Here is a 25,538-nt window from a genome sequence, read left to right on the forward strand (position 1 = left end):
TGTACAAAAGCTATCATAAGATGTTATTAAAAACATGTTGAGTCACAAATACATCCCAAAAGGATAAAATAGTTTTATTTATAGTCTCATAATAAAGGTTTGCCTTAACTTGCAAGACAACCGTTGGCAGTATGTACAACATACCTGTAATTTCCATGGAATGGAACAAACAAATATTGATTACATACACACTAATTTACTTCTGCAAAAAGAAAAGAAAGAAAGAAAGACAAACGTTCCCAGCACAGGCAAATATTTCAAGGGAAGGCTTTTCTTTGCAGAACTGACACCATTAAAGAGTATACAGTGTTATATACCACACACTGAAATGGACTTTCATTAACAAAAATAAAAGGTCACTGCCCTTTAACTGCATTGCCTAACATTCAGTATCCATTAGGGGATATTTTTTTTGTATACCTACATTTTATCTGATAATAAAAATAGAGGAAAATAAATAGTTGAGCCTGTGGAAAATCCACTAAAACAGCAGGTCAACTTGTTCATCCTCCTGTGCTCTCTGGAAAATCTCAAGCCAAACATAAGGGAGACCAGACATAAGGGTAGGAAATCAATTTCGGTGAGTCACTATAAATAGAGGGATTCATTTGATTATACAAACATTTTCAAAGACAAAAAACTTCAGCCACCTACACTGAATAAGGAGGGTTGCATCTTGCATAACAGACATTTTCTTTTCAAAAGCAACTTCACATTCTTTTCTGGAAAAGTATGAATATTAAAAAGGTAAACTATGCCTAATTACCATTTTGTCAAAAAGTCAAAAAAGTCTCACAACCCCAACAGATTGCAGAGACGTTGTCCAAAACAACCATGAGAGAAGAAAAAAAAAACCAATATATTTTGTGTAGCTTTACTAAAGCGTCATACCTTGTCGTCTCCACATTTGATTATGAATGGTTATCATGAGGTTTAAAAAAAAAAAAAAAGCATAGAGTCCTTCAAAACTGCAGAGCTGCCTCACTTTGGGGGTCTTAAAAAGTTGTTGCTGGGCCACGAACGGAGTGACAGGATGCCTACTAGGAGAAAAAAGGAAGGTAGAAGCGTTTTATACATAATAGCACCTCTCTCACACAGTCTCCACCTTGTCTTCTGGACTGGCGTTAGAATGCAGGACTGAGTGTGGACAGGTGAGAGGAGTTGGGGCTGGTGGGCAAAAAGAGTCTGTTTGGAGAACCGGGGGGAGACGAACCGAGTCTAGCTGGGCTCCACGCGCAGCTTCTTTCTGTTGGGCGGCTCGTCCGGCTCTGATTCAGAGCTGGAGTCGGACCCGCCGTCAAAGGCAGACACCGCGCTGCCTTTGCGGTTTGTGTACAAGCTGCTGTCAGAAGAGTAGTTTGTCTGGAGCTGAGTGTTCCCCTTCGCCTTCTCCAGTGCACGAACTGCAGTACCCACAGACAGAGAGACAAAGACTGCAGGAGATCTCATCAAATATTGCATACTATAACTACATCACACTTCGACGTAAAAGGACAACAACAACAAAAACGTGCACGTCTTCCACTTACCCTGTTGCTCCAACAGTGCATTCTGCTTCTTTAAGTCATCAATGTCTTGCTGGTGGGTATGGTTTTTTCGCCTCATGTACTGGATGTACTCGGTGGCTTTGTCTAGAATCTGTGCTCGGGAAGCCTGTTTGACAGAACTCTGTCAGCACAAATTTCAGAGAGCCATGGGAAAAAAGCTGCAGTATCTGTTTGTTCAGGCAGAACAACATTAATTGTGCCAAAACAGTTATGCAGTGATCACAGTGTTATACATGTATGTTGCAATTAGTTTTTTAAATCTGGATTGCAAAATAAGAGTAAAATGACAAGACTATTCCAAAGGCCAGCAACCTTAAGCACATTTAGAACTTTGAAAAAAATGTACAATGACCTAGCACAAAAACACAAATTTTCTTCATGCTGGAGCACCATCACACATGCATACTGAATACCAGTACCTGCTGCACTTGGATTTAATTGAATGATGAACTGACTGATGAAATGGACTATAAATACAAACATATCTCTCTTGGTTAGGTGGGCTAAGATGCTAAAAGAGTATAGAGCTGTTGCCTTCCAGTCTGTAAAAGTACAATGAGGACCTGAAATGGACAATCTCAAATCGCATCATTTGGACATGATTGACACATGGATGGCTTTGCTTGGGAAAAACGAGCCCATGATTTTCTCATTCCTCTGGTTTAGACCTCTAAGAGAGCTGCCTTAGCAGAACACAACAGAACAGCATAGACGTCGATGGGTACAAACTAGAGCTGTCGAATCGAATTTTGATCGCGATTTCGGCTCCTAACGATCACAAAAACGATGTAATCGAGAAAAACTATTATTTTGTACTTTACAATTTGCAAGTAAAATCCTATTTTGCCTTGTGTTCTGAATGACACGGATTTATGACACATTTGTTTATCTATCTAATTTATCTATAATAATCAGGATTTCAACATTGACCAAAACAATTTAGATTATGATTTTTTCTATCGTCAAGCAGCCCTAGCACAAACTGTAATAATGTCTGATAAGGTGGATGAATATTATGGACTTGGAAATGCAGCTGATCGACCACATTTGCAGAGCTGTGAAAACAATCCGAAAGCACAGCAGTGCAAGATGACAACATACAGCTCTCTCATGCCTTACAAAGGTGCTTTGCATGTGCACAACTTAATACACTTTTTGGCCTCAGTTTGTTTTCTTCACTCATAAGGACATGCAGCTCAGGCTTATGCCAATAGTAAGCAAGCATTAAGGTAGATGGATGGATGGTCACACTGACAAGAAAATCGAAACGTGACTCTTTATGTGAACAAGGTTGCTGCGCCCCGAGATAGACATCTGACATAAGTCTTACCTTAAAAAAAAAAAGATTCAATATCTTTGCTGGTAGAGTTCTAGAATGTAGAAAATGCATATATTTTCCTCTCACCTTCTCCCCTTGTAAAGCAGGCACGGAATCTCGTAAACCATGAAAGCTGTCTTTAATGTGGTCCCTGCGTTTGCGCTCAAGCGCATTGTGATGGGCTCGCTTGTCTGCCTGCAAAGGGACAGGCAATGTTTACATTTACAATGCAGGTCATATATTCAAAAACACACCAATGAAGTCAGGAGAAAGTTTGTTACTTGATTACCATGTGATTTTTAGGACAGGGAGCCATTTAAAGCTGCAATATGCAAATGCTGCAGATTTAAATTGCAAACAAGTAGAATACGTTTGTCTTATCTTTCACAGGGTCCTTGTGTGTACTAATTTAAATCTAATTTTTCCTGCCATCATAGAGCAGGAACCTGTGGTGCGAGTATAATGTTTACAAGGAGGGGATCTGTTTACAGAGTCTCAACTGAAGATGTGCTGGTTGCTTTCAGTTGCTGAAAGGGTTGGACCAGCATATCCCGACAGTCTTAACACCTTGTCCAACAATTGTCCTTCACAGGAACTCAATTTCATTCAAAGCTAAATAAAATACATGCTTATCTGGTGCAGAAGTACTCTCCTAAAGGCTTGATTGGCAATAGACATAGACTTGGCATAGATTTGTGCAACGTCTGTCAAATATTTAAGACACTAGTTGGCGTGGAAACTTCTCACACCATAATATAGTTGAATGAAGCAAATAAACTTGAATGCATATCTTGATCTTATAGTTATCATAGAGTCATTTGAACAATTTGCCAGGTCAAACACAAAAATGTAATTGTATAGAAACAGCACAAATATAGTATTGGGTAAGATTTTTCATGGGGGCAACTGCTATACACATTTTACATGTAGCTGCATGGGGCTCTGAGAAATATGTGACCAGATCGAGGATCTGACATGCTTTCATATCGCATCCTCAATTACAACGCCACAGCGCATTTATGTGCAATTAAATACAGCTGGTTTGTAAACCATGGGGAATTTAAATTAGCATGTACTGTGTGTTTTTTATGTTGCAAGTATGTTTCAAATGCAGTGTGAAGTCCTGCAGCAGTACTGGATTCTCGTTGTAGAACATATTGTTAAAACGTCCAGAAAGCTGCAGGTAAATAACAGATGAACTTGGCATGTCCCTAATCGTAAAAACATGAAAACATTAACACAGCCGTCTCTACGGTCCTATTTTGCACAGCCACCGTTTGGGTTTTGTTGCGCGTGTATTCATGCAATTACAGTAACATTGCTTAAGGCGGCCAAGATGGACGTTAAAAGTTACGCTAACTACAATAATAAACCCCCATTTCCACATACCCAATGAAGCAATATTGAAAAATCGGAATAAATATAAATCCACCTCTACTGTGCATACGCATTGTAACGTATGGGAAATCCCCTCATTTTTTAACAACGACAAAAGAAATCTGATCGGAGTATCCTCGACTGATATAACATTTGAAAGCATTTTAATGTAGTTTTAATATTTATGATAAACATATTTATGTTCAACTTTGAAGGCATGTTCAACTTTGAAGGAATGTTCTATGAGTTACAATGCATTGACTTTTCCTTTAATTTCCTCTGAAATGTACAGTAGAATTACCTACAATTTTATATATTTTCATATAACAGCCAATTGCATTCTGAGCAGAAATCCTTTGGGATTTCCAGCAAACGATTTTAACATAGTTAAACATGATAAATAAGGGAATTGTCTTTGCATTACAATGCGTATTTACAGTGAAGGTTAATTTATATTTATTTCTTCAAAAAACAAATATCAAACCTTTTATCACATTTTCAAGAAGACTTAATGAAATGGTGTGTAACGTAACATAATGAAGTGAGCAAGACTGTCTAACGTTACGTGCTTTTTGGCCACTTCCAGCAACTGTACCGTAATTGCACAGATAGATAAGCCACCAAAGCCAAACGATAGCGGGTTTAACTGGGTTTCACAAACGACGGCTCACTTGACCGCAGTAAAACCATACAACTTGACAAATTCACCTGACTAATGTGCTTGACTTTCATTAACAAGCCAGTCAGCCAGTTATCACTCCAAAACACTTAGTTTCAAATAGCTCACTCCCTATTTATCTTAAAATCTAGCTAGCTAGTGTTAGCCAAGAAACCCAGCTAGCTAGCTAAAGTTAGCTCCATCAGATAGCGTAACATTAGGCTGGCATGAATGTTAACGTTGCTGTTTGGCTAACAATTTGACTAGCTAACGTTACTCCTAGAGGAAACTAAACCACATACATCGCTGTCGACTTCGATGTCATCGTTTTCGCTCATTCTTCGGTAAACAGGTACGAGAAAAGAAAACAAGCAGCTGTCAAAACAAAGTGCAGCGACAACTGGAGGCAAATAATAAAATCTAGCACGGATCTTTGCTACAGCAGAGACATGACGATCAACGGTCTCTCCACACGTGATTCGCCTACACATGGACGGGAAAACATTAAAAGCGCAGGCGCAACAAAACAAGACCTTGTGGGTAATGAAGTAATTTGCCAACACGCAGCCCCCTTTGCACCGGAATGTGAACTGCATGTCCCACAAGCCCACGGTTTTGAACGCGCCCACCAAAATATACTGTTATCTCCGTACAGTCTATGGTTATCTTCTACAAGTTGCAAACACAGCAGCCTTATATTGATCATAATTAAATATGTGTTGTATAGTTATAAATAAATATATTAGAAACAACATTTGATTAAATTGTCATGAATAAATCCGGCCTTAAACATATGTAATAATTTTGATGTAAGATAGATAGGCCTATTCTCTTTAAATATATTGCGGTAAGGACCAACATACACTGTGCTAAAGTTTGCTGTTTCACTGGTCATTTATTGTCAGCAGGGTAGTATGCTACAATAACTAGGCTCCCAGCATATGATTATGAGGCCAGATGGTGGCCTAGCTCACTACGGCTGCCCTCCCCCACTCACCATTCATGGTTAGACACTTGCCTCCTTAGGACCTTTAAATAGCTTCTGCAGCAAGCAATCACTGCTTATAAACCTACTGAAGCACTACATAGATGTGCTTTATTATCAGGGATTAGTTTTGTGTAATTTGAATAAGACAAAGCTAAACATGGACTGTTTTACATCCTTAAAAATAACATAATCTAAATCTACACCTGACCTTATTATTTAATATTTAGACAACAGAGGGTGTCTCTAGCATATGAGCTGTCGTGGAAATTATCCATAAGCACTTAAACACACCTAAAATAATGCACAAAAACACTGATAGTTTTAAGATTAAAGTTATTATCATTGTACAATACTAATAGAGAGACAAACCTCAAGAGGAAAAAAATGTGTCTTCTGACCAGAGAGACAGAAAGGGCATCTTTTATAGTTTTAATGAAACAAGATCTGACTGCCTTAAGAAAGAATAGGCTGAGTCATATGTGCAGCATCTGACTACTCAACATAGACTGTAACCTAGACACGAGTGGTATTAACAAAGCATATGATCTCCATCTGACTGACCCTTGTGTTGACTTAGGGTTAAATTGACCTGTTTTCAATTTTTGTTTTATGTCAGAAAATATGGGATGTAGAAATAAGCGCTGAAAATGTAAAGAAGAAAAATTTTACAATTTAAAACGTTGGAAAAAGCAAAAACAAACTGTGAAAAAAAGGCGTCAAAAACGTACCTTTTTTCAAGGTTGACGGGAAGACCGCAAAACAGGAAGTTTTCACAGTTTCCAGATGACAGAGTGAGCAGAGTCACAGTAATTAAAATATATACTTTGCTTGTTTTTTTTTGTGATTAACATTTTTATTCGTATTTGAAACAAACAAAACACAAAACATTCAACTCACAACATAAGCACATCACCTCCCTGTCTGACCCCCCCCATCAGCCGTCACCACCTCCCTTTACAATTCGTTTTTCCCCCTTCTCTCTTCCTTGACAAGTTGAAATAATATACATATATACATAATATTCAATACATAAAATAACAGCCAACTGTCAATCAAATAACCACATTATGTATAAATGCTGATACCATAGGTACATTATATACACCTTTCCACAATATATAGCCTCCTAGGGCCCCTCCAGAGACCTCAGATATTTTCTCCATTTTTCTGTGTAAAAACAATCTAGCAAGCCACTTGCATGACATTTTTTCAAATGCCGCCACTCTAGCCATCTCACAAGCCCACTCTTGGATTGGAGGTACCCCTTCGTTCCTCCATACTCTTAGAAGATTCTGTCTGGCTATCATTGAACTGGTTTGGACCTAACTTCTTGTGTACTTATCTATCCCACTTAGGATCGAGCCATCTCCCAGAACAAATACTCTTGGGCTGAATGGAACCTGGGTCCCTGCAATCCGACATAAATTATCATGTATCTCGGTCCAAAATTCCTGGACCTTATCACAGGACCATAGGGCTTGAAGTAATTGGCTGTCTTCTGTGTTACATTTCCAACAATTTGGTGTGTCTTTCAATCCAAGTCTAAACAATTTGGAGCGTGTCCAGTAGAAGCAATGCATGATCTTAAACTGCATGAGACACACCTTTACATCGCGTGACATAGTTTTAATATTTCTACCAATTCTGTCCCACTCCTCATCTTCTAGTGTAATACTAAAATCTCTTTCCCATGTCTTCTTGAGGACTGACCAGGCTCCATCCCCCAGGTTCTGAATAAGCATAAAATAATATTCTGAAGCCTAATGACCTTTTCTAAAGTTCATCAACACCTTATCTTAACATTGTGGTGCCTTCAGGACTGAAGAACTGGATACAAATGTACCCACTAACAGATGGCAAAGTTGCAAACATCTAAAAAATTGGGACTTAGGGATTCCAAATTGCTGTACTACATCCTCAAAGGATTTCAATATGCCATCCAGATACAGATCTTTATCAGATACTTTGCTTGTTTTGTGTAGAACTGATTCACCCAGGGATGAAAATACTTTGACGGTGATATCCAGTTTTTGATTGTCCTCAGCTGCACCTGTTGTTTTGTTAACTCTAAGATTCAAACAGGGCTGTAAATGACCTTCATGCCCATTATGTCTTCTTGTCTTACTTCCAGTTGACAGTTCACTTTTAGATGGTGATATTTATCAAATGGAAATATCTTCATAAATACATAGAACTATACCTTGCTTTTTAAGTGCTTCTATCATCCTCAAAACCTTAAAAAATGTATTATTTTATTTTCTGATTCATTAAGTTCGATACCAAATTGTATCATGTTTTGTTGTATATTAGTTACCTAACCCTAACAACATTGTTGTTGTTATATGTATGTAGAAGATGCAGGTTAACTTAAGCTGTTGTTCCTGTAAGAGATTCCATTGAATGTCTGCAGCACGTGAGGTGCATTGAGATTTTGAGCTTTGGCCCCTTTAACTTTGACCTAATCTCTACACTGCTTGTGGTATTAAGTCAACAACATTTGAGCCTGGTCTAACATATTCGATCAGTTGGGTACGTTGTAAATAAAAGGTCTTGGTGTACAAAGCACCCAAGTCTCACAATAAAAGAGGGCCCCTTTTGAAAAGACAACTCTGATAACTCTGCCAGGCAAACTGAATCATCTGCCTAGTTGCACAATATTAATTAAAGGTCTGTTTCCACATGCAAGTGAGGCCAATGAAGTGTCTCTTTAGAGGTACAGAAGCAATTCCATTCTTTACACATTATCGAGCCCATCAATGCCAAATTTTCCTACGGTGCCCTGAAAAAGAGGTATAGGGGAGCAACTCACTATGAATAAAGGATGACTTCTAGTAACTTGCTTTAAAGGTGGACTCACTAGAATTCTGTGTAAAAGAAAGCAATTGAGAGTTGAACATGGTGTGGATGGTTTGCTTGCAGTGTTTACAACTACCATGTGAGCCCATGTGACTAAGGGGAGGGCAGGGTGTCCAAACACAGAGAAAAGGAGTTAGGCACAAGAATGTGAGGAGAGATGGAAACAGTGTGAGAAAGCACAGCGCAGTTGCAGAAGCTGGCCTGAAATCGAGGTAAGAAAGTGCCTTTATTTCTTAGACAATCATCATGATATCTTTGCTTTTTGAAAGGTTAAGACTTTCACTATTTCATTCTTATATTATGCCAATAGTTAGCAAGCATTAAGGTAGATGAATGGAAGAAAATCTAAACGTGGCTCTTTATGTGAACAAGGTGGTTTTTATATATATATATATATATATACAAAAATAATGATAAAATAATCAAAGTATTGTGTACTAAGTAGATACAGCCTGCTGTAGCATTCCAGTACCATCCTAACCAAACTATTTTTTACAATGAGCATGGTCAGTGCAATTGTTCCTCTCACCTCTTCTAAATTGCAAACCAGTGATAACACCATAGTAGTTAGTTAGATAGATAGTTACATTTCAATATGTAGGTGTAGAGTTAAACTATACTACACTTGCCATGTTTTTACATTGATTATAATTGTCACATACATGTATGCACATCACAACTCAGTGAGAATCTGTATCTGCATCTAATCCATCCTATGTTTCTATAATGTGTTTTGTAATCAAGGAATATGTCATGCAGGTGCAACAATATGGGTCTTTGTTTATTAGTTTAGACATCAAGGCACATGCTCTAGCAGGCTACAAAGACAATAAATGGACAACTTAATTGTTGGGTTTGCTCTCTTTAGGAAATGTTTTGAATGTTATGATAATATAATGCCATTGGTTTTCGAATGAGCTTTATCGATTTGTTTTTTTTTTAATCTGTAAAGCATTTGCAGATGTTTAGAAGGCCTCAATCTGAGGTTGTAGTTACAATATTACAATACATTATATTAATTATTTTAGAACAAAACAGTGACTGATTTAGATATGGAGTAGTTATTAGTATTGTCTCACATATTGTGTGTGCAAAGTGTGGCTTTAACAGCAAAATTATAAACAAATTACAGGAGGATTACATAATGTAAGATTGTTGTTTAAACCTGCGGACGTAGATATGTGGACACGTGTACAGGCAAAAAAAAGAAGTAATATTTCTGAATTTTCAAGCACTTGTAACGCTGCTTTGAAATAATCGATACAGCATAGTATCGCGATATTTTTCGTGGCAATACTGTATTGATACACAGACACCAAGTATCGATCTATTATTATATATGTGTTGGTCAGTTTGTCTGCTTGACAATCCCATTTTGCAGCAATAAAATTAAAGTGAGATGAACAAACAGAGAAATGTAATCTTTTAGATAAAACATATTGGCCATTTAAGTACAGTAGGCTACCAAAAATAGTGACACATTGAACTAAATATGGCCCTGATACAGGCTCTATCTGAACTCCTTGAACATGTCTTTACATAATTAAAACATGTCAATGTCAATGTCAAATGCTTTCAATAAATTAATTGAAGGAGAAAAAAAATCGAAGTCATTTAAAAATTAAATCGCGAACAGGGGTGAATCGAGATCGCGATTTTATAACGATTTATCGTGCAGGCCTACATCCAACACATCAGCAAAGGCATGCACTCATATTATACTGGTGATGTTGCTAGAAGAGTGCAAGAACAACAAGTTACGATGAACATGGGCACTGTAGTTTTTTTTTTGAGTCAATCCCACATACAGTACACAATCCTGCTGCTATAAATACTCACTATACTCACAATACCCCAACTTTTTACTTCTGTTTGAGCAACATTTGCATATAACTACAGTGCCCAGGTGTTTTGGGAAATTATTTAGCCTTTTTCTTTTATTTTATAAAAAATATATATTTGTGACATGTTTTGAAAATGTTGTGCCTGCAGTAGGAAGAAATTGGCTTGGGGCGAAGTGCCACAAACAGGCTGAGGAAGTCAGAAAGTATTAAGAAATGGACTAACACGTTGATGGTTTTGGTCTTTGGATTCTTTTGTTCATAAATTTGTAAGACAAATATTGAACATTGCCAGCTTTATCTGTCAATGTCAACCGGAAGAACCATTTTGTTACATTTTCTGAATCATTTTATTTTAGGGCACACACAAAGGGCAACTATTAAAAATACTGCAGCTATAACAATCATTGCTTTCAGGGCGCGCACATGCTAAAAGTGCTGTTTTGATTTATATATTTTATTTTAATAAAGCTCATTTTTGGGCTTTTATTACCTTTGTTATTATAGAGCAGCTGGAGAATGACAGAAAAGGGGGGAAAGAGAGGGGGGATGTCACGCGGGTCACAACAGCCGCGGGTCGGATTCAAACCCTGGCCGCTGCCAAGGACTCAGCCACATGGGGTGCACACTTTACCGGGTGAGCGAGAGGTCGCCCCTACTTCTATATTTTCTATAGGAGGAACTGTTTAGGATTGTAGAGAATGGCCAAAAAGCTCCTCATTTGGACATCTGCAACATGCTAAATGCCAATGAGTGGGATTGTGAGCGAGTTATTTTTATGATTGCATTGCATTAAAAAACCCTAAAAATAAAATAAAGGACTCAAACTTCCTAACCCAATACTGAAATCTGAAGTCTAATGATAAAATGATAATCTAATTCTGTATTTAATTTGCGTGTTTTGCTGTGACAGGTGAACACACAGTGTATGGATCAGTGTCACAATGAATGTGACAGAAGTCTACAAGGGAATAGCTCACATCTACAATGAGGGAAATTTCTCTGGCAATGGAAGTATTGGTGTCCTGGACATCCCTCCCTCCCTAAACAAAGCCATCAATATCCTCACTGTCGTCATCCTCTTCATCTCCATGATATCCCTTGGCTGTACAATGGAGATTTCCAAAATAAAGACCCATCTCTTCAAGCCAAAAGGTGTAGCCATTGCACTGCTGGCCCAGTTTGGCATCATGCCCCTGACTGCTTTCTCTCTAGCCAAAATGCTACAGATGGATCCCATCAAGGCTGTGACTGTGCTCATCTGCGGCTGCTGTCCAGGGGGAAGCTTATCAAACATTTTCTCTCTGGCCATAAAGGGTGACATGAACCTCAGGTACAGTAAGGCCTCATTGATGTATTGATCCTGTCTTGTTGAGATTACAAATGCCTACGATAATTCACTACTTAAAGGTTTAGTTGCTAACTTTGAATAAAAATAACGTTTTGCCATATTTGCTCAAACTGTCACCATATTCTGACAGTAGCACATGAGACAGATAATCTGTGAAAAAAATCCTGTTCCTCTGGTGGCCAAGGCTACCATACAAGGTTCCACCTGCTCAACATTCACACACCGATGGCGCATCGGGAGCAATTCGGGGTTCAGTGTCTTGCCCAAGGCCACTTTGACACGGGACTGTCCTTTCAGCCTCTCTACCACCTAAGCCACAGCCATCTGTCTCATGTACATGTAGTACTGTCAGGATGTAGTGCCAGTTTTGGCAAATATGACAAAAAGTTATTTTTTATAAAAGACACCTACTGAACCTTTAACCTTGGTCAACACAGAAATGTTCCTACAAAAGAGCCTTGTTTTGCATGTACCATTTGAGACATCTACATTTAATGCATGACCTGTCTAAAAATGTTTCTTCTCTCTCTGACGCCCTCCCAGCATCGTAATGACCACTTGCTCCTGCATCGCCGCACTTGGTCTGATGCCATTGCTGCTCTATATCTACTGCCAAGGCTTTACTGGTCTGGAAAATGCTGTACCCTACTTTGGCATCATCTCTGCTCTCGCATTCACCCTTGTGCCTTGTGCCATTGGCATTGCCATTAATCACTACAAACCAAACTACTCATCAGTCGTCAAAAAAGTGAGCCCCCTGAAATGTGCTTCACACAAGCATAATCTGTTGTAAAAAGCCCTTTTTCACAGCATACATTTTGACTCGTCATAGGCAAAAGGCAAAATCGTCAAAAGGCAGCATGCACAATACCAGGACCCTGAAACTGAAGCAGCTAAATGGAATTCAGCCATAATTCATTTGACTATTTTCCCATGTGCCTTTCCTACTATGACACATCATGTTTTACATGAAAAATACTGTTGGATATAAAGTTGTATTTTCCACACTAGTTATTACATGGTATGGGTCTAATTTGTGGTCCAAATAAACAGGAAGCCATAGTTTTAATGCTAACAAAGAGCAGACCTTGAAGCCTTCAGATGATGTTTGCCACTTTTGGATACTGGGAAGAAGAGAGAAGGTTCGTGCTTTGAAGCTGAGATTTCAGGAGAGATAAACTGACTCTTGTAACCATAGAAAAAAAAAGGATAGAAAGGCCTTTTCCATTCATATCAACGTAGCAGAATTGTCAGAGCGGCAGCCATTTTTATGTGTACCATTGCCATGGTAACGTATAAACTTCAGTACAAGCCAACTTCCGGCGAGTCGCGGGGCTGAGGTTTTGCGGTAAACAGTCCAATGGCCTTTCTATCCATTTTATTTCTATGCTTGTAACATCTTTTCACTCTCTCGACAGGCTGGTCTCAGCATCCTGATGGTCTCCGGCATCATAGTGTTCAGCCTGTCTGGTTTTGTCATCAAAGACGTACTATGGATGGTCCTCACACCTGATGTTGTGGCTGTTGCTGCACTGATGCCACTGATTGGTTTTATGCTGGGATATGTCATGTCTGTAATGTGCAGACTCAGTCCAAAGTAAGTGAATACATGCTAGATGTACCTATCATTGAGTTGATTTCTTGGTTTTGTTGAAGGATTTTTGCCGGCTTGAAGAGGTGAACGTATATATTTCATGAGAAAACGCAAAGATTACAGAGAAATACATTTAATTTCGTGAAACAGATTTTTTTTCTTCTTGTTCATTTAAGCCTCTTGTGACCGCTCAGTTTAATCATGGGACCTCCTCAGGGGACCTGATCCCCAGGTGGGGAATCAGTGGTGTTTACTTTACTATTTCCTACTGTATGAGTTTACAAAATATGATGCATTTATACGTATTAACAGTAAAATGCTACTTGCACATGAATGCATCACTAATTATTATCGAATATAATATGCAATAGTCAAACCCTCACAGGAGCCATTTTTACTTTTATGTATTTTAAGCTGGCCCACATTTGGCTAAAAAAACACACTGTCCTTTTACTTAAGGATCTGAAAACGTTATCAACTGTCCCATATTCATATTTCAACTAAGATGTTTAGTGTTTAAATAAGTGTAGAAAAGCGTTTAACAATTGGAACTTGGAAATAAATCCAGTTATTTCAAGTTGTCTTCCAGTAGCTATACTATTGGTGCATTTTAGTATGAAATTCAAATAATGTAATATCAAAACTGACAAGTGACTCACCTCTTTTTTTTAGATGCAGCAGGACAGTCTCCATGGAAACTGGGTGTCAAAACATCCAGCTGTGCGTTACCATCCTAAAAGTGGCCTTTCCCCCTCAGGTCATTGGACCCATGTTTCTCTTCCCTCTGTTATACTACACATTCCAGTGTACTGAGGCACTTCTCCTGACCCTGGGCTTCAGATGTTACCAAGCGTTCAAGCCACCAGCTGAGGGTAAATGTCACTGTGTTTGTGTAGAGTGAGGCTGGGAAGAGGGCTGGAATGGTCACACAAGCACATGCACTCTCTCCACACATTTGCAGACATTGATCTTTTGAATTGAGACCAAAAGAAAGCAGAAGTCTAATATCACCCTTCTCTTACAGACGTTGACGTTAAACAAGTGGAAGTGAAACAGCCATGTCTGGGTCCCAGATGACAACCCAGTGCTGAAGAGGGAAATGGTGGAAGAGCTGAATCCTACCTACTGAGGATGCAGAGTGCACTCACTGTCTCCATATCATCTGCACATTCTTCACCCAGGCCTGTGATACGGACAGAAAGACTGTTGAAGCATGTGCCATAACTAATACTTTAATCAGCGTTTACGTAATCAATTGGATATAATGTTAACTAGAGGTAGTGCCTGTCGAAGCAAGAAGTCAATGATTAAATATTACATTTTGTAATTATATTTTATAACTGACACCTTGATAATGAATTTATACAATCTATTGACGTGTCACTAGCTTTTTTGAGGATGCTATTAAATTAAATAGAATAAGAGAAAGGTCAATCTCAGATGTTTCAAAGATGTGAAAAGCAGTCTAATGAAAAAGGATACCGTCACTTTGAACACCTCAAATAATATTTAATCAAAATGATTGTATGGTATATACAAAGTAAACTTAACTTAAAACTTTTTACATATATTAAAATACCATCTTCACAAAAACACAAAACAAAACCCATTCCTCAGTCCCAAAGTAAATTCAGTGGACAGTCAAACAAAGTGAACACTGACATTACACTAGTCTGTACACTTACTCATTTGTGTTGGAGCTTCCTTACAACGCGCCTGCAGTAGAATCAAAACTGAAGCGGCAAACTAAAAAAAGCCCTACTTGTTTTTTTGTTTTTTAAGTTTTCAAGAGCTGTGAAAGCATCAAAAGAAGCCATGGCTGATCAACAGCGTTCTGGACACATAAATTAAACACACATATTAGTTTCCTCGTTTACACTTAAAAGAGGAATTTCCAAGCAGCCTGAATAAATATTTTCTGGTGTACAAGGGATGTGTATGACAAAGCCTCACATAATATCACTAAGCAGTGGAGGCATTTAACTGACATTCATTTTTAAAATTCCTTATTTTACATGTTATATACCTGTGCATAGAAGTGGAAAGCTAAGGCCATTGGAGGCAAGGGTATGAGTATGGAGAGAATACATCTGAACGCTTTGCAAGGGGAAAATGTGTTGAATGCAGGCCTGAAACAAGTCTCTTAAAATGTTTGCCCTCAATCCAATGAAAAACGCAGCAGAGTGAACTCTTAGGTGGACAAGCAGCCGTAAACTGTACAATGACTTGAGGTAGGTGTTATGATTAATAACACCTTAAATAATGATTTATAATTACAAAAATCTTTGAGGACAGTGCTGTAAGTGTGCATGATTTGGACAACAATCTTTCTTGGACTTCATGCACCTTTGCTGATGTGTCTTAAATGGCGCGATATGTGGTTAAAGAAAAGTAACAGTAAACAAGACACTGAAGAGATTATTGACTCCCAAAATGAGTTTGCAGCTTTGCCCATTCAACTGAAATAAATCAGTTATTTTTTAAGACAACCTCCTTCACGAGGTGCCTGTTCCTTTCTGTTTTTGTTCTACATTTTCAAACTGACCTTCAGACATTAGACGTACATACATAGTGTAGGAATTCCTATAAAAAAATGTAAGCATGTATGTACATGTGAATCCCTTCTTTGTTCTCCTTTGGGATGGACCGAGGAACTACTCTGAGTGACCCACAGTTTCACCCAGAGCCTCTTTAGTTGGCCTTGTCTGTGTTGACAGCTGTGTTGACAACTCAAGAAGCATCCTGCTCACCAGTACAAGTCAGTAACAAGGCTGGTTTCCTGGGTAAGTCCAAAGGCTGCTGCATTTTTTTAGGCCTCCTTCAGCAATGGCATATCTGTAGACCATAAACAATTGCATCAGTACAAAGTAAGGATTATAAGTAAGTAAAAAGTGTGTTTGAAGAGGACTTTACCATCAGAGTAGTCCATCTCAGAGTCCAGAGACAGGCTGTGCTGGTCGCTGCCTGCAGACGGCCTTCTTTGTGAGGATGACGGAGCCGCAGCACCTGCATGTTCCAGAACCCAGGTAGAGGATGAGGGCGAGGGCGACGGGAAGGATGAGGACGGCGGCACAGGGTGGACCACAGCCATCTCGGACTGCTGCTGTTTTAGGGAAGAAGGCCTAGAGGGGCCAGCCTCTGGCGCTGTGGCATGCTGACCCTCAGACAGCACTATCTGGACTCGAGACTCAGAGCTGAGAGCGGAGGCTCCACTAGCATTCACAGCCTCATCATATGAGGGCAGAGTCACCTGGACTCCTTCCACCATGATTGACACGGGCTGGCCGGACACACCCGGATCACGTCTAGGTGTGGGGGACCAGAAAAAAAATTAAAATCTACGACTAGTTTGCTGAATGTAAAGCGCCTTCCATACTTTGAGGGCAGACTCACCGATGGAGGGACTTAAGTTTTGGCTGCAGAAGTACAAACAGCACCACTAGGAGCAGGATTAGGGCCACTGAGCTGGCTGTGGATGCCACTATGGACAAGGCGGGCATCCCCAATGGTAAAGTTGGATTGTGGTCTGTGAGGCAGAGAACAGTTGACACAGTTATGTGTACAGAACCTACTGTGACTATTTAACCAACTGTCCAAATATGTCATCTTTTTATTTTTATTTTTTTTACCTTGCTCCATGAGGCAGCTGAGCTTCATTAGGCTGTCCCACTCTCCATACTGACAAGTAAGGTATTTATAGTCTCCCTTCAGAACATAGCCTTCATCACAGAAATATTCGATCACAGTGCCATGAGAAAGTCTTTGGCATGGTGCGGGGTGGCAGGTGAAGCCCCCGTTTTCTGGCTGAAATGGAGGCTGGCATACTTTCCATGGAAAGAAAACAATAAATACATTAACTCCAGTGCTGTATATTGTTTCACTAAGCTATCAGTGCTAAACTGGTTTAAATCCCAATTGAAGGACGGAGACTTTTTTTCAATTGGTAATTACACATCTGAGCCCCAGTGTGTAACGTTTGTAGTTGTTCATTATCAAAATCTGTATTTCCCTTCACAAACTTGTCCTTTTTCATAAATATTGACCACCACCATCAATTTCAAGTATGCCTATTAGCTTGGAATTTTACATTTGCGCTTGCATGAACTGGGGTAGACGCTCCATAATGATGCGCCATCTTGAAATACATTAGCCGGTAAGGGACATACAGGCTATATTGCTCCGCCTTTCGCGTTTTCGACTCACAGCTGCTGCAGCAGTGTTTAACACTGAAAACACACATCTCAGCTCCGCTCACAGTGAAGTCCTGCACGGATCAACAGATGTTTGAGTCCGGCGGCTGCTCGCTCTGTTTGTTATAAAACGCACACCGAGCAGATTAACGCGCTCACAGATCCAATCTTTGCAGATGTTACCGCTCGGGGTTTGGCTAGCTAATAAGCCATTAGCCTGTTAGCTTGAGCTTTGTCTGAAGGCGCCGAGTGGCCAGCCAGGCGCCGACACATTCCGCACATCCTCCGCTCAGTTTAACCGCTAACCCCCCGGTACCGGTCAGAGAGGCGTGTTTACTTTGTGTCTCGGTCCTCTGGTGCGTCCAGCGACGGGCTCCGGTCAGTTTTTAGTTAGCCTACATTAGTAACAGTTAATTGTGTTACGGTAGGAACTCAACCCTAGGAAAGGCAAAAAAATATAAGACCTTTGTAACGAAATCCAAGACTTTGTATACCAAATTCAAGGCTTTTAAGACCTTAAATTTAAGATTATCAGATTTAAGACTTTTTCAATGCTTTTAAGACCCCGCGGGTACCCTGTTGTGCCTCTGCTGTTCAACCCTTACATGCTCCCACTAGCTCACATTATGAAAAACAACCAAATATCTTGAGGTTTGTCTTTACCGTCACTGCGTATACAGCGAGGAGGTTCAGAGGACCAGTGTCCCAGTGCAGAGCAGATGAGGATGCTGGGTCCGTCGGCCAGGTAACCCGGGTCACAGCTGTACTCCAGTACTGTGCCCACAGGGAAAGAGCTCCTGTTGGTTTCTGTCAGATTAGTTGAGCCGTGCTGCACCGTAGAGGGTCTTATACAACCTTAAAAAGTGACAACAGTCAAAAATACAGTTAATAGCTGTAATCATTTTTTTAATAGATAGAGGCTTTGTTGCTCTTAACAAATGTTACAAACTACTTTACAAAGGAAAAAGGTAGAACAGAGTTTAATAGATTAAAAAATAATTAGACCTTAATATAAATATGGTTGTGGTTTGTGAGACAGATACACAGTTGACATGTTTATCTGTTAAGAACTATCTGCCTTTACCTTGCTCCATGAGGCAGGCTGTCCCATTTCCCCGTACTGACAAGTACGGAATTTATAGTCTCTCTTCAGATTATAACCTTCTTCACAGAAAGATTCAATCATAATGCCATGATAAATACATAAAGCCTTCCACCTGGGGAGGGGTGGCAGGTGTAGCCCCCGTTCTCTGGCTGATATATCTGTCCATTGAAAGAAATCAGTAAATACATAGACTCCAGCGCTGTATGTCGTTTTCACTCGGTCAGATCTGGTGTATCCGTTTATAATAAAAACTTGAACTGTATCCATCCAAGGATATTCTGAGTATGCTACAATCTGGGCAGCGAGTTGGTCATAATATGTCCTTTTTTTGTTATCGCAGCTTCTGGATGTTGACATAAGACAGAAATGTGTCTCTGACCTCTTGTGGAGTTGGTTTGTATGATTAGAGCCCTAATACATCTCTGACTGCATTTACAGTAAAACTTTAACCTTTTTGTTGTTGTTGTTGCTAGTAGCCAAGGAGGTAAGGGAGGATTAAAAAAACATGATGGACTCATCAGAAAAGGTAATTATGTATAGTATGTATGTATAGTGCGTTTTAGAATCAATTTTAAGATTTTATTGTTTGCTTTCAAGGCCTTAAATGGTCTGGCCCCGGAGTATTTGTCCGAAATTTTAACTTTGCGGGAGCACAACCGGTTATTGCGGTCTTCAAACCAGCGACTTTTAGAAGTGCCAAGGTCTAGATATAAACGGTGGGGTGACCAGGCTTTTGCAGTTGCTGCTCCGAGACTCTGGAACAAGTTACCCCCTGATATCCGCACTATTACAGATGTAGCTCTTTTTAGGTCCAAACTTAAAACGCATCTGTTTAGTCAGGCTTTTAATACGTAGCAGTGGTGTGACGATTTCATTCTTCTGTTTCTCTGTAACTATTTCTGATTTTACATGTTCTTTCTTTATTTTGTATGATATGTGTTTTTATTCTTGGTTTCGATGTTAAGCACTTTGGATACCTGCTGGTTGCTGTAAAGTGCTATATAAATAAAGTTTGATTGATTGATTGATTATCTTCATTTGAGTTTCGCCGGACGACACAATCCTTTGAACACAGCCATACTGAGAAATACTGAGAGAGTTGTGTGGAGCTGACAGTCTTAATTAGCTTTGTAGCAACTCATTTGGCAATGGCTTAAATGTAACGGACGTTCATTAATGGTTCATTAAAACAAACTGTAGGTGTTAAGAGCACAGATGTGAATTGAAATAAGAAAATAAATCTACCGTAGGTTTGAAAATTAAATTGAAATGCATATTGACAACTACTTAAAAATAAAAAAATAATGAAACATCTCAAACTACAATACATTGAAAGCAGATACTATCTGTGTATTCAGGTTAAAGTATATGTAGATACCAGGTGTAAGGAGGGTCAGAATTGCAGACGGTACTATGAGGAGGTTTGTCTTTACCGTCACTGCGTATACAGCGAGGAGGTTCAGAGGACCAGTGTCCCAGGGTGGTGCAGGTGAGGCTGCTGGGTCCGACTGGCAGGTAACCCGGGTCACAGCTGTAGTGCAGACGTGTGCCCACAGGGAACAAGCTCCTATTGGTGTCTGTCAGATTAGTTGAGCTATGCTGCACTGTAGAAGGTCTTATACAACCTTAAAAAAAGGACAGTCAGAAATACAGTTAATAAGCCTACCTATACTTCGTTTTTAATAATAAATGTTTTGTTTATATAGCATATGTATGTTACAAAGTGTTGTACAGGTAAAGGTAAAACAGAGTATTAAACAGAAAAAAGTAAAAAAATTGAGCAAAAAATGAAATTAAAATAAGCAAAGAATAAGAAAAGAACTTAACATAATGTTTTGAAGGTTTAAAGGTCCCATGGCATGAAAATTTCACTTTATGAGGTTTTGTAACATTAATATGAGTTCCCCCAGCCTGCCTATGGTCCCCCAGTGGCTAGAAATGGCGATAGGTGTAAACCGAGCCCTGGGTATCCTGCTCTGCATTTGAGAAAATGAAAGCTCAGATGAGCCGATCTGGTATCTGCTCCTTATGAGGTCATAAGGAGCAAGGTTACCTCCCCTTTCTCTGCTGTGCCTGCCCAGAGAATTTGGCCCACCCATGAGAGAGACATCATGGCTTGAAAACGAGCAAAGCATGGCAGTTGGTCAAGGCCACACCCCCACCCTCCACCTTGCCCCCCCCAATAGCATTTAAAGCTACAGACACAGAAATGGCACATCCTAAGGAAAGCTCATTGTGGGACTGGCTCTAGTGGCTGTAATTCTGCACCAAGGCTGAATTTCGGGAAAGAGACTTCACATACAGTATTAGGGGACCACTAAGGTCTATATAAAAGCATCCAAAAATCAGCACGTCATAGGACTTTTAAATGAAGACACACACTTCCACAGCTGAGACTGTCGATAATATTAAGACTATTTCTCTATTTGGACTAATTTATCCACAAAATCCAAATTTTTTGGGGCATTGCTTTGCTGACAGGTGGGTGTTAAAGCCTATTGACTGATTGATAGATCTGAGTTTGAGGACTGACCAACCTTGGCTCACACAACTGATCTGCATTGGTCCGTCCCACTGTCCATCCTGACAGGTCAGGTAGTTATAGTCTCCGCTGACAACGAAGCCCTCATCACAGAAGAACTCAATCACAGTGCCATGGGAAAACATTCGGCAGGGGGACGGGTGGCAGGTGTAGCCCCCATTTTCGGGTTTGGAGAGGGGTAGACATGCTGATGGGAGCGGCGAAACACAACATATGAAAAAAAAATCCTTAGATGGGCCACATAATTAAATGTGAAAAAAGAAGTGTTTTAAATTAGATTAGCTGCTCATAACACAGTCACTCATTATTTCTACTATCAGTAAAGACAGTGGTGGACAAAATATCTTACCACCACTGCGTATACAGCGAGGAGGTTCAGAGGTCCAGAGTCCCAGTGTGGTACAAGTGAGGATGCTGGGTCCGTCTGGCAGGTAACCTGGGTCACAGCTGTACTGCAGAACTGTGCCTGCAGGGAACGAGCCCCTGTTGGTTTCTGTAAGGTTTACCCAGCTGTTCTGGACCATATACGGCCTCACACATCCTGGGAAGAGAATACCAAAGAAGAAGAAATCCTGTGAAAGTGCTCAGGTTTTCAACAAATATTTTGAGACAGGTTTGATACATTTGACCCAGTGAAGCCACCAGTATTAGAGACACAGAATGACCTATGGTAACCACCTGTACTAAAAAGGCTTTGCAATGGCACCACATGTGCCCAGAAAATGTCATGGCAGTCCTCCGATTATATTAACATTGCAATATTGTGTATAAAGTGAAAGAGTTAAGGTCAATGGGTCACCACAATCAGCAGGAACAATCTCCTAGAGATCACGAATATCTATGACAAATTTTACAGCATAAGTTTTCGAGATACATTGCTATAGAGCAAAGTATTAATGGGTGCAAAGAGCAACCAACAAACAAAGTCTATTTGTGGATTGGCTGTGTCATGGTGGATATCTCATCCGCCTAATCGGGTCAGTATCAGCACCTGTGCTGTCCCTAATGTTTCCTTTCCTATTGGAACTGTAGCGAAAGGACTGAACTGTCACAGTTGTTTTGTGAGGCTACTGGTTTAACTTTGATACAATTCTAAAACCATTGGATGCTGCAACACCAACATCATCTGGTTGCACAGAGAGAAATTATTTGCTGATTGCCCCCTTCCTTGTTATACAACAATTTGAATGTATTCCACAACTATTTAGCGTAGGAGTACGTAGAGTAAGAGTAGTTCACGGTATAGTTACATTAAATAATTAATTTGTATACTAAACAATAACATCTCAGGTAGTTATAGGGCTGTACTATTGCTGATGATAAATCTGCTGGGATAAACTGACACGTTGAAATCAATGTTAGGAGGCAGTTAATTAAGTCTCCCCTGTGCTGTAGAACAAGCAATACATCCTGTCTGTGTGAGGACTCCCAGACAGTCACCCATCTGGTCTGTCATGACAAAGCTGATTTGATGTTAATTCACCAGAGCACTGACATAATCCATAATGCTCTGTATTGTATGAGTGTGCAACCATACATTTTGCCTCTTACCTGACCCTTGCCCAGTGGACACTGCAGTCAGTACCAGCAGCAACAAGAAGGCCCGATTAGTGGCTGAGGTGTTGGCCCAAAATGCTTTTGATATTGACTCTATCATTCCATTGCACATCTTCCCCTGCAGAGTCGACTCAACCTGGTATGATCAGAAAATAATGTAATTACAAACGTATAAATATATCACGATGAAAAAGCAATCCCCCATAGCCTTGACCATATGCTGTCACCTGCCTGGCGCAGGTACTCTGCAGATCTTGGACAGCTGCCAGGGAAAATGGGTGTGATTGTGGTACAGTCGTAACGTTACTATAACATGACTGTGAAAAAAAGCTAGCAATAATGGTTTATCATTAAGCAAGCTAGCGCTGATTAGAAAGCAATGCAAATTCCTCTCCATAACGCCGTTAGGTATGTCAACCAAGCAACGGCTTTAGCTATTTATATCTCCCGCATATAAGACGTAACTGGTTCTGTCTAAGCGACTACACACCTATGATACACACACCCATTTTCGGTGCTTCTTTATATTAGCTGTGATAGCTAACGTTATGTTTGATAACGTCACCAAGGCCAAAACAAAATCTATCACATTTAGATACCGAAGGTATAATGTTGATGATAACTAGCTAGCAACTGTGCTACCACATACAGGACTATAAAATCCAACAGAGCACATCATAGCTGGTTTTCATTGTTAGGGTAGCTAGCTACATCAATATTCTTAGCTTGCTAACGCTAGCTAGACATGACAATGGGCTCGTTGGTTAGCGTTGCCTACCACAGAAACACGGCCTCGAATCCTCCACCCTCTCTTTGTCACACTGTAGACATTTATCAACAATATCTCAGCTACATCGACGACATGTAACGTTACTGCCGAAACGACGATAATATGATTTAACGAGCCGAGTGGTACTGCTACAGCTAAACGCTAGCGTCCTACTGGCTAGCTTGTTAACCGATACGCTAGCTAGATGCATCAATTGAAGCATCAGCTGAGCTGCCTCGATTTCGTGGTAGATCCTAAATCGGATCTGCTAGACTGGTCGACGTAGTTAGGTTTAGGCATGAGTAGTGGGGATTGGTTATGGTTAGGGTAAGAATACCAGGGTAAGCCAATCCGAGGCAGAATAAGGCAGAATAAGGCGGGCCACATGGCAAGTTCTTTGACGTGGACACGTCTAGCGGATCCGATCTAGCAGATTTCGTCCGGTAGCCATAGTAACTAATGCATATTTCCTTAGTTACACCATCCGGGAGCGTTTGCGTCCATAGTAACCGAAAAAAACCACGGGACACATTCTGGAAGGTTTCTGTTGTGGTTGAGTGAAAGTGGTTTTACTTAGCATCATCAGTTTAATACTATCAAAATATTTGTATGTCGTTTTTAATTCTTGAAATACAGCTTAAGAAAATCACACTATGGAAATTATCAGAGGAAGTTTAGATGACATTTCTAGACCTGCATCGAGTGAGCAAACAGGTAGCCGTGTGTCGAGCGTGTCTTTGCCTCATAGTGACAGAATTGGTTCTACAACTCCATTTGCCCTAGTTGTTTTGACCAACGAAGCTGCTGATATTCAGGTAATTGAGTTAATTAAAGACGATACATGCACATTACAACATTTATGATTATTGACTTACAAAACTGTATTATTTACAATAACTTTGTGACAAAAACAATTCCCTGTAACGTTAGACCCAGAGCAGCTCTGAAGAAACTATAATCAACTCATCAGCCAGTGGTCCTGACAAAGGTAAGTGTTCTGATGGAGCAGCTAGTACACTCTTAGGATATTCCAGTTTTAATTCAGTAACCCTACGCTCTATATAATATTTGTGCATCTTTCAGGTCAGTGTCACATTGAAGTTACTGATGACGAGAAGGAAGATTCAAAACTACAGAGAGCCATTGAGGAAATGAGAAGACTTGATGAAATACTGTCTGCAAAGATCTGCATAGAAAAAGAAGTCAAGCGTCAAAGGAAAGAACTTAAAGCAAAACTCTGGCAAGAACTCCAGGTATTCAAAGTCTTCATTCACTCCACTTTACATTACCACTTCACTACTAGGTTTTGGACTAAAAAGAGGTGGCCACTTTTATCACATATGGTGTGATGTTATTGTGTATTTTTCTGCAGCAGAATAAGCCTGAAGGTCACTCTGAATGTGCCCAAGAAGCCATGAACACAAGGTTGTTTTTGGCTCTGGAAGCACCCACTGGTGAGCGTAGTCATCAGTATAGGCTACAGATAAGCAACAGTGTTGAAAAGTTAAGTTATGCAGTCACTGTGACACATCTTAAATATGTTTTTTTTTTTTTTTTTTTATCTTAAAAGGGACAGAAGAGGAGGACGACGATTTTGTGCCTGTGTTTGAAACTCAGGTTCCTGACTGTGAGCACATCAGAGACAGCCAATACTTGGAGCAAAGTGAGTTAGTGAGAATCGAACATGAAAGAAAAAGCAGCACTCAGTTTTCCATGTTAAGATCATGGATCTTAAAATCCATGTTCTCAGTTGTACTGCCTAGATTGTGCACTTGATGGCGCCATGAGCTCATGGAATTTATAGCTGTTGTTTTCCCCCTTCATGGCAGGCTGGTGCAGACAGCA

General features: G+C 39.9%; 4 protein-coding genes across 13 annotated transcripts in view; 2 read left to right on the forward strand and 2 right to left on the reverse strand.

Moving 5' to 3' along the window:
- Window positions 1-49: 49 nt before the first annotated feature.
- On the reverse strand, window positions 50-5,439 carry LOC116035744 (protein max-like). Of its 4 annotated transcripts, none has more exons than XM_031279057.2 (4): window positions 5,203-5,439; window positions 2,953-3,060; window positions 1,530-1,653; window positions 50-1,403 (listed from the first exon to the last, which is right to left on the reverse strand). In XM_031279057.2, exons 1-4 carry the CDS (start codon window positions 5,389-5,391, stop codon window positions 1,219-1,221), a joined length of 606 nt encoding a protein of 201 aa, XP_031134917.1. In that variant the 5' UTR covers window positions 5,392-5,439; the 3' UTR covers window positions 50-1,218. The 4 variants fall into 4 exon arrangements, with proteins under 4 accessions (XP_031134917.1, XP_031134915.1, XP_031134916.2 ...); XM_031279055.2 differs by having other exon boundaries at window positions 50-1,433; XM_031279056.2 differs by having other exon boundaries at window positions 1,530-1,668.
- A 3,419-nt stretch (window positions 5,440-8,858) lies between these two features.
- LOC116035438 (sodium/bile acid cotransporter-like) lies at window positions 8,859-16,118 on the forward strand. 3 transcript variants are annotated; one of them, XM_031278451.2, is made up of 7 exons: window positions 8,863-8,956; window positions 11,093-11,222; window positions 11,499-11,918; window positions 12,480-12,684; window positions 13,355-13,533; window positions 14,203-14,402; window positions 14,555-16,118. In XM_031278451.2, exons 3-7 carry the CDS (start codon window positions 11,530-11,532, stop codon window positions 14,605-14,607), a joined length of 1,026 nt encoding a protein of 341 aa, XP_031134311.1. In that variant the 5' UTR covers window positions 8,863-8,956; window positions 11,093-11,222; window positions 11,499-11,529; the 3' UTR covers window positions 14,608-16,118. The 3 variants fall into 3 exon arrangements, with proteins under 3 accessions (XP_031134309.1, XP_031134311.1, XP_031134310.1); XM_031278449.2 differs by lacking the exon at window positions 11,093-11,222 and having other exon boundaries at window positions 8,859-8,965; window positions 11,487-11,918; XM_031278450.2 differs by lacking the exon at window positions 11,093-11,222 and having other exon boundaries at window positions 8,869-8,956.
- On the reverse strand, window positions 15,023-24,071 carry LOC116035435 (sushi domain-containing protein 6-like). Of its 2 annotated transcripts, XM_031278441.2 has the most exons (10): window positions 23,703-24,068; window positions 22,919-23,060; window positions 21,717-21,908; window positions 21,363-21,554; window positions 20,259-20,450; window positions 18,384-18,575; window positions 17,160-17,354; window positions 16,924-17,056; window positions 16,444-16,835; window positions 15,023-16,365 (listed from the first exon to the last, which is right to left on the reverse strand). In XM_031278441.2, the coding sequence occupies exons 2-10, from the start codon at window positions 23,034-23,036 to the stop codon at window positions 16,340-16,342; spliced, it is 1,632 nt and encodes a 543-aa protein (XP_031134301.1). In that variant the 5' UTR covers window positions 23,037-23,060; window positions 23,703-24,068; the 3' UTR covers window positions 15,023-16,339. The 2 variants fall into 2 exon arrangements, with proteins under 2 accessions (XP_031134301.1, XP_031134302.1); XM_031278442.2 differs by lacking the exon at window positions 18,384-18,575 and having other exon boundaries at window positions 23,703-24,071.
- Window positions 24,072-24,164: 93 nt separating this feature from the next.
- The window catches only part of fsip1 (fibrous sheath interacting protein 1), a 51,735-nt gene continuing 50,361 nt past the window's right edge, over window positions 24,165-25,538 (forward strand). For 3 of the 4 annotated variants that reach the window (XM_031278445.2, XM_031278448.2, XM_031278443.2), the window contains exons 1-5: window positions 24,166-24,508; window positions 24,624-24,681; window positions 24,777-24,946; window positions 25,066-25,147; window positions 25,264-25,356. In XM_031278445.2, the coding sequence (XP_031134305.1) occupies window positions 24,347-24,508; window positions 24,624-24,681; window positions 24,777-24,946; window positions 25,066-25,147; window positions 25,264-25,356 (565 nt within the window). In that variant the 5' untranslated portion in view covers window positions 24,166-24,346. Of the gene's footprint in view, window positions 24,509-24,623; window positions 24,682-24,776; window positions 24,947-25,065; window positions 25,148-25,263; window positions 25,357-25,538 lie in introns of all 4 variants that reach the window. The other variant, XM_031278444.2, reaches the window with a different exon arrangement.

This window comes from Sander lucioperca, chromosome 18 (assembly GCF_008315115.2).
Source record: "Sander lucioperca isolate FBNREF2018 chromosome 18, SLUC_FBN_1.2, whole genome shotgun sequence".
In the NCBI taxonomy this organism is placed as follows: Eukaryota; Metazoa; Chordata; class Actinopteri; order Perciformes; family Percidae; genus Sander; species Sander lucioperca.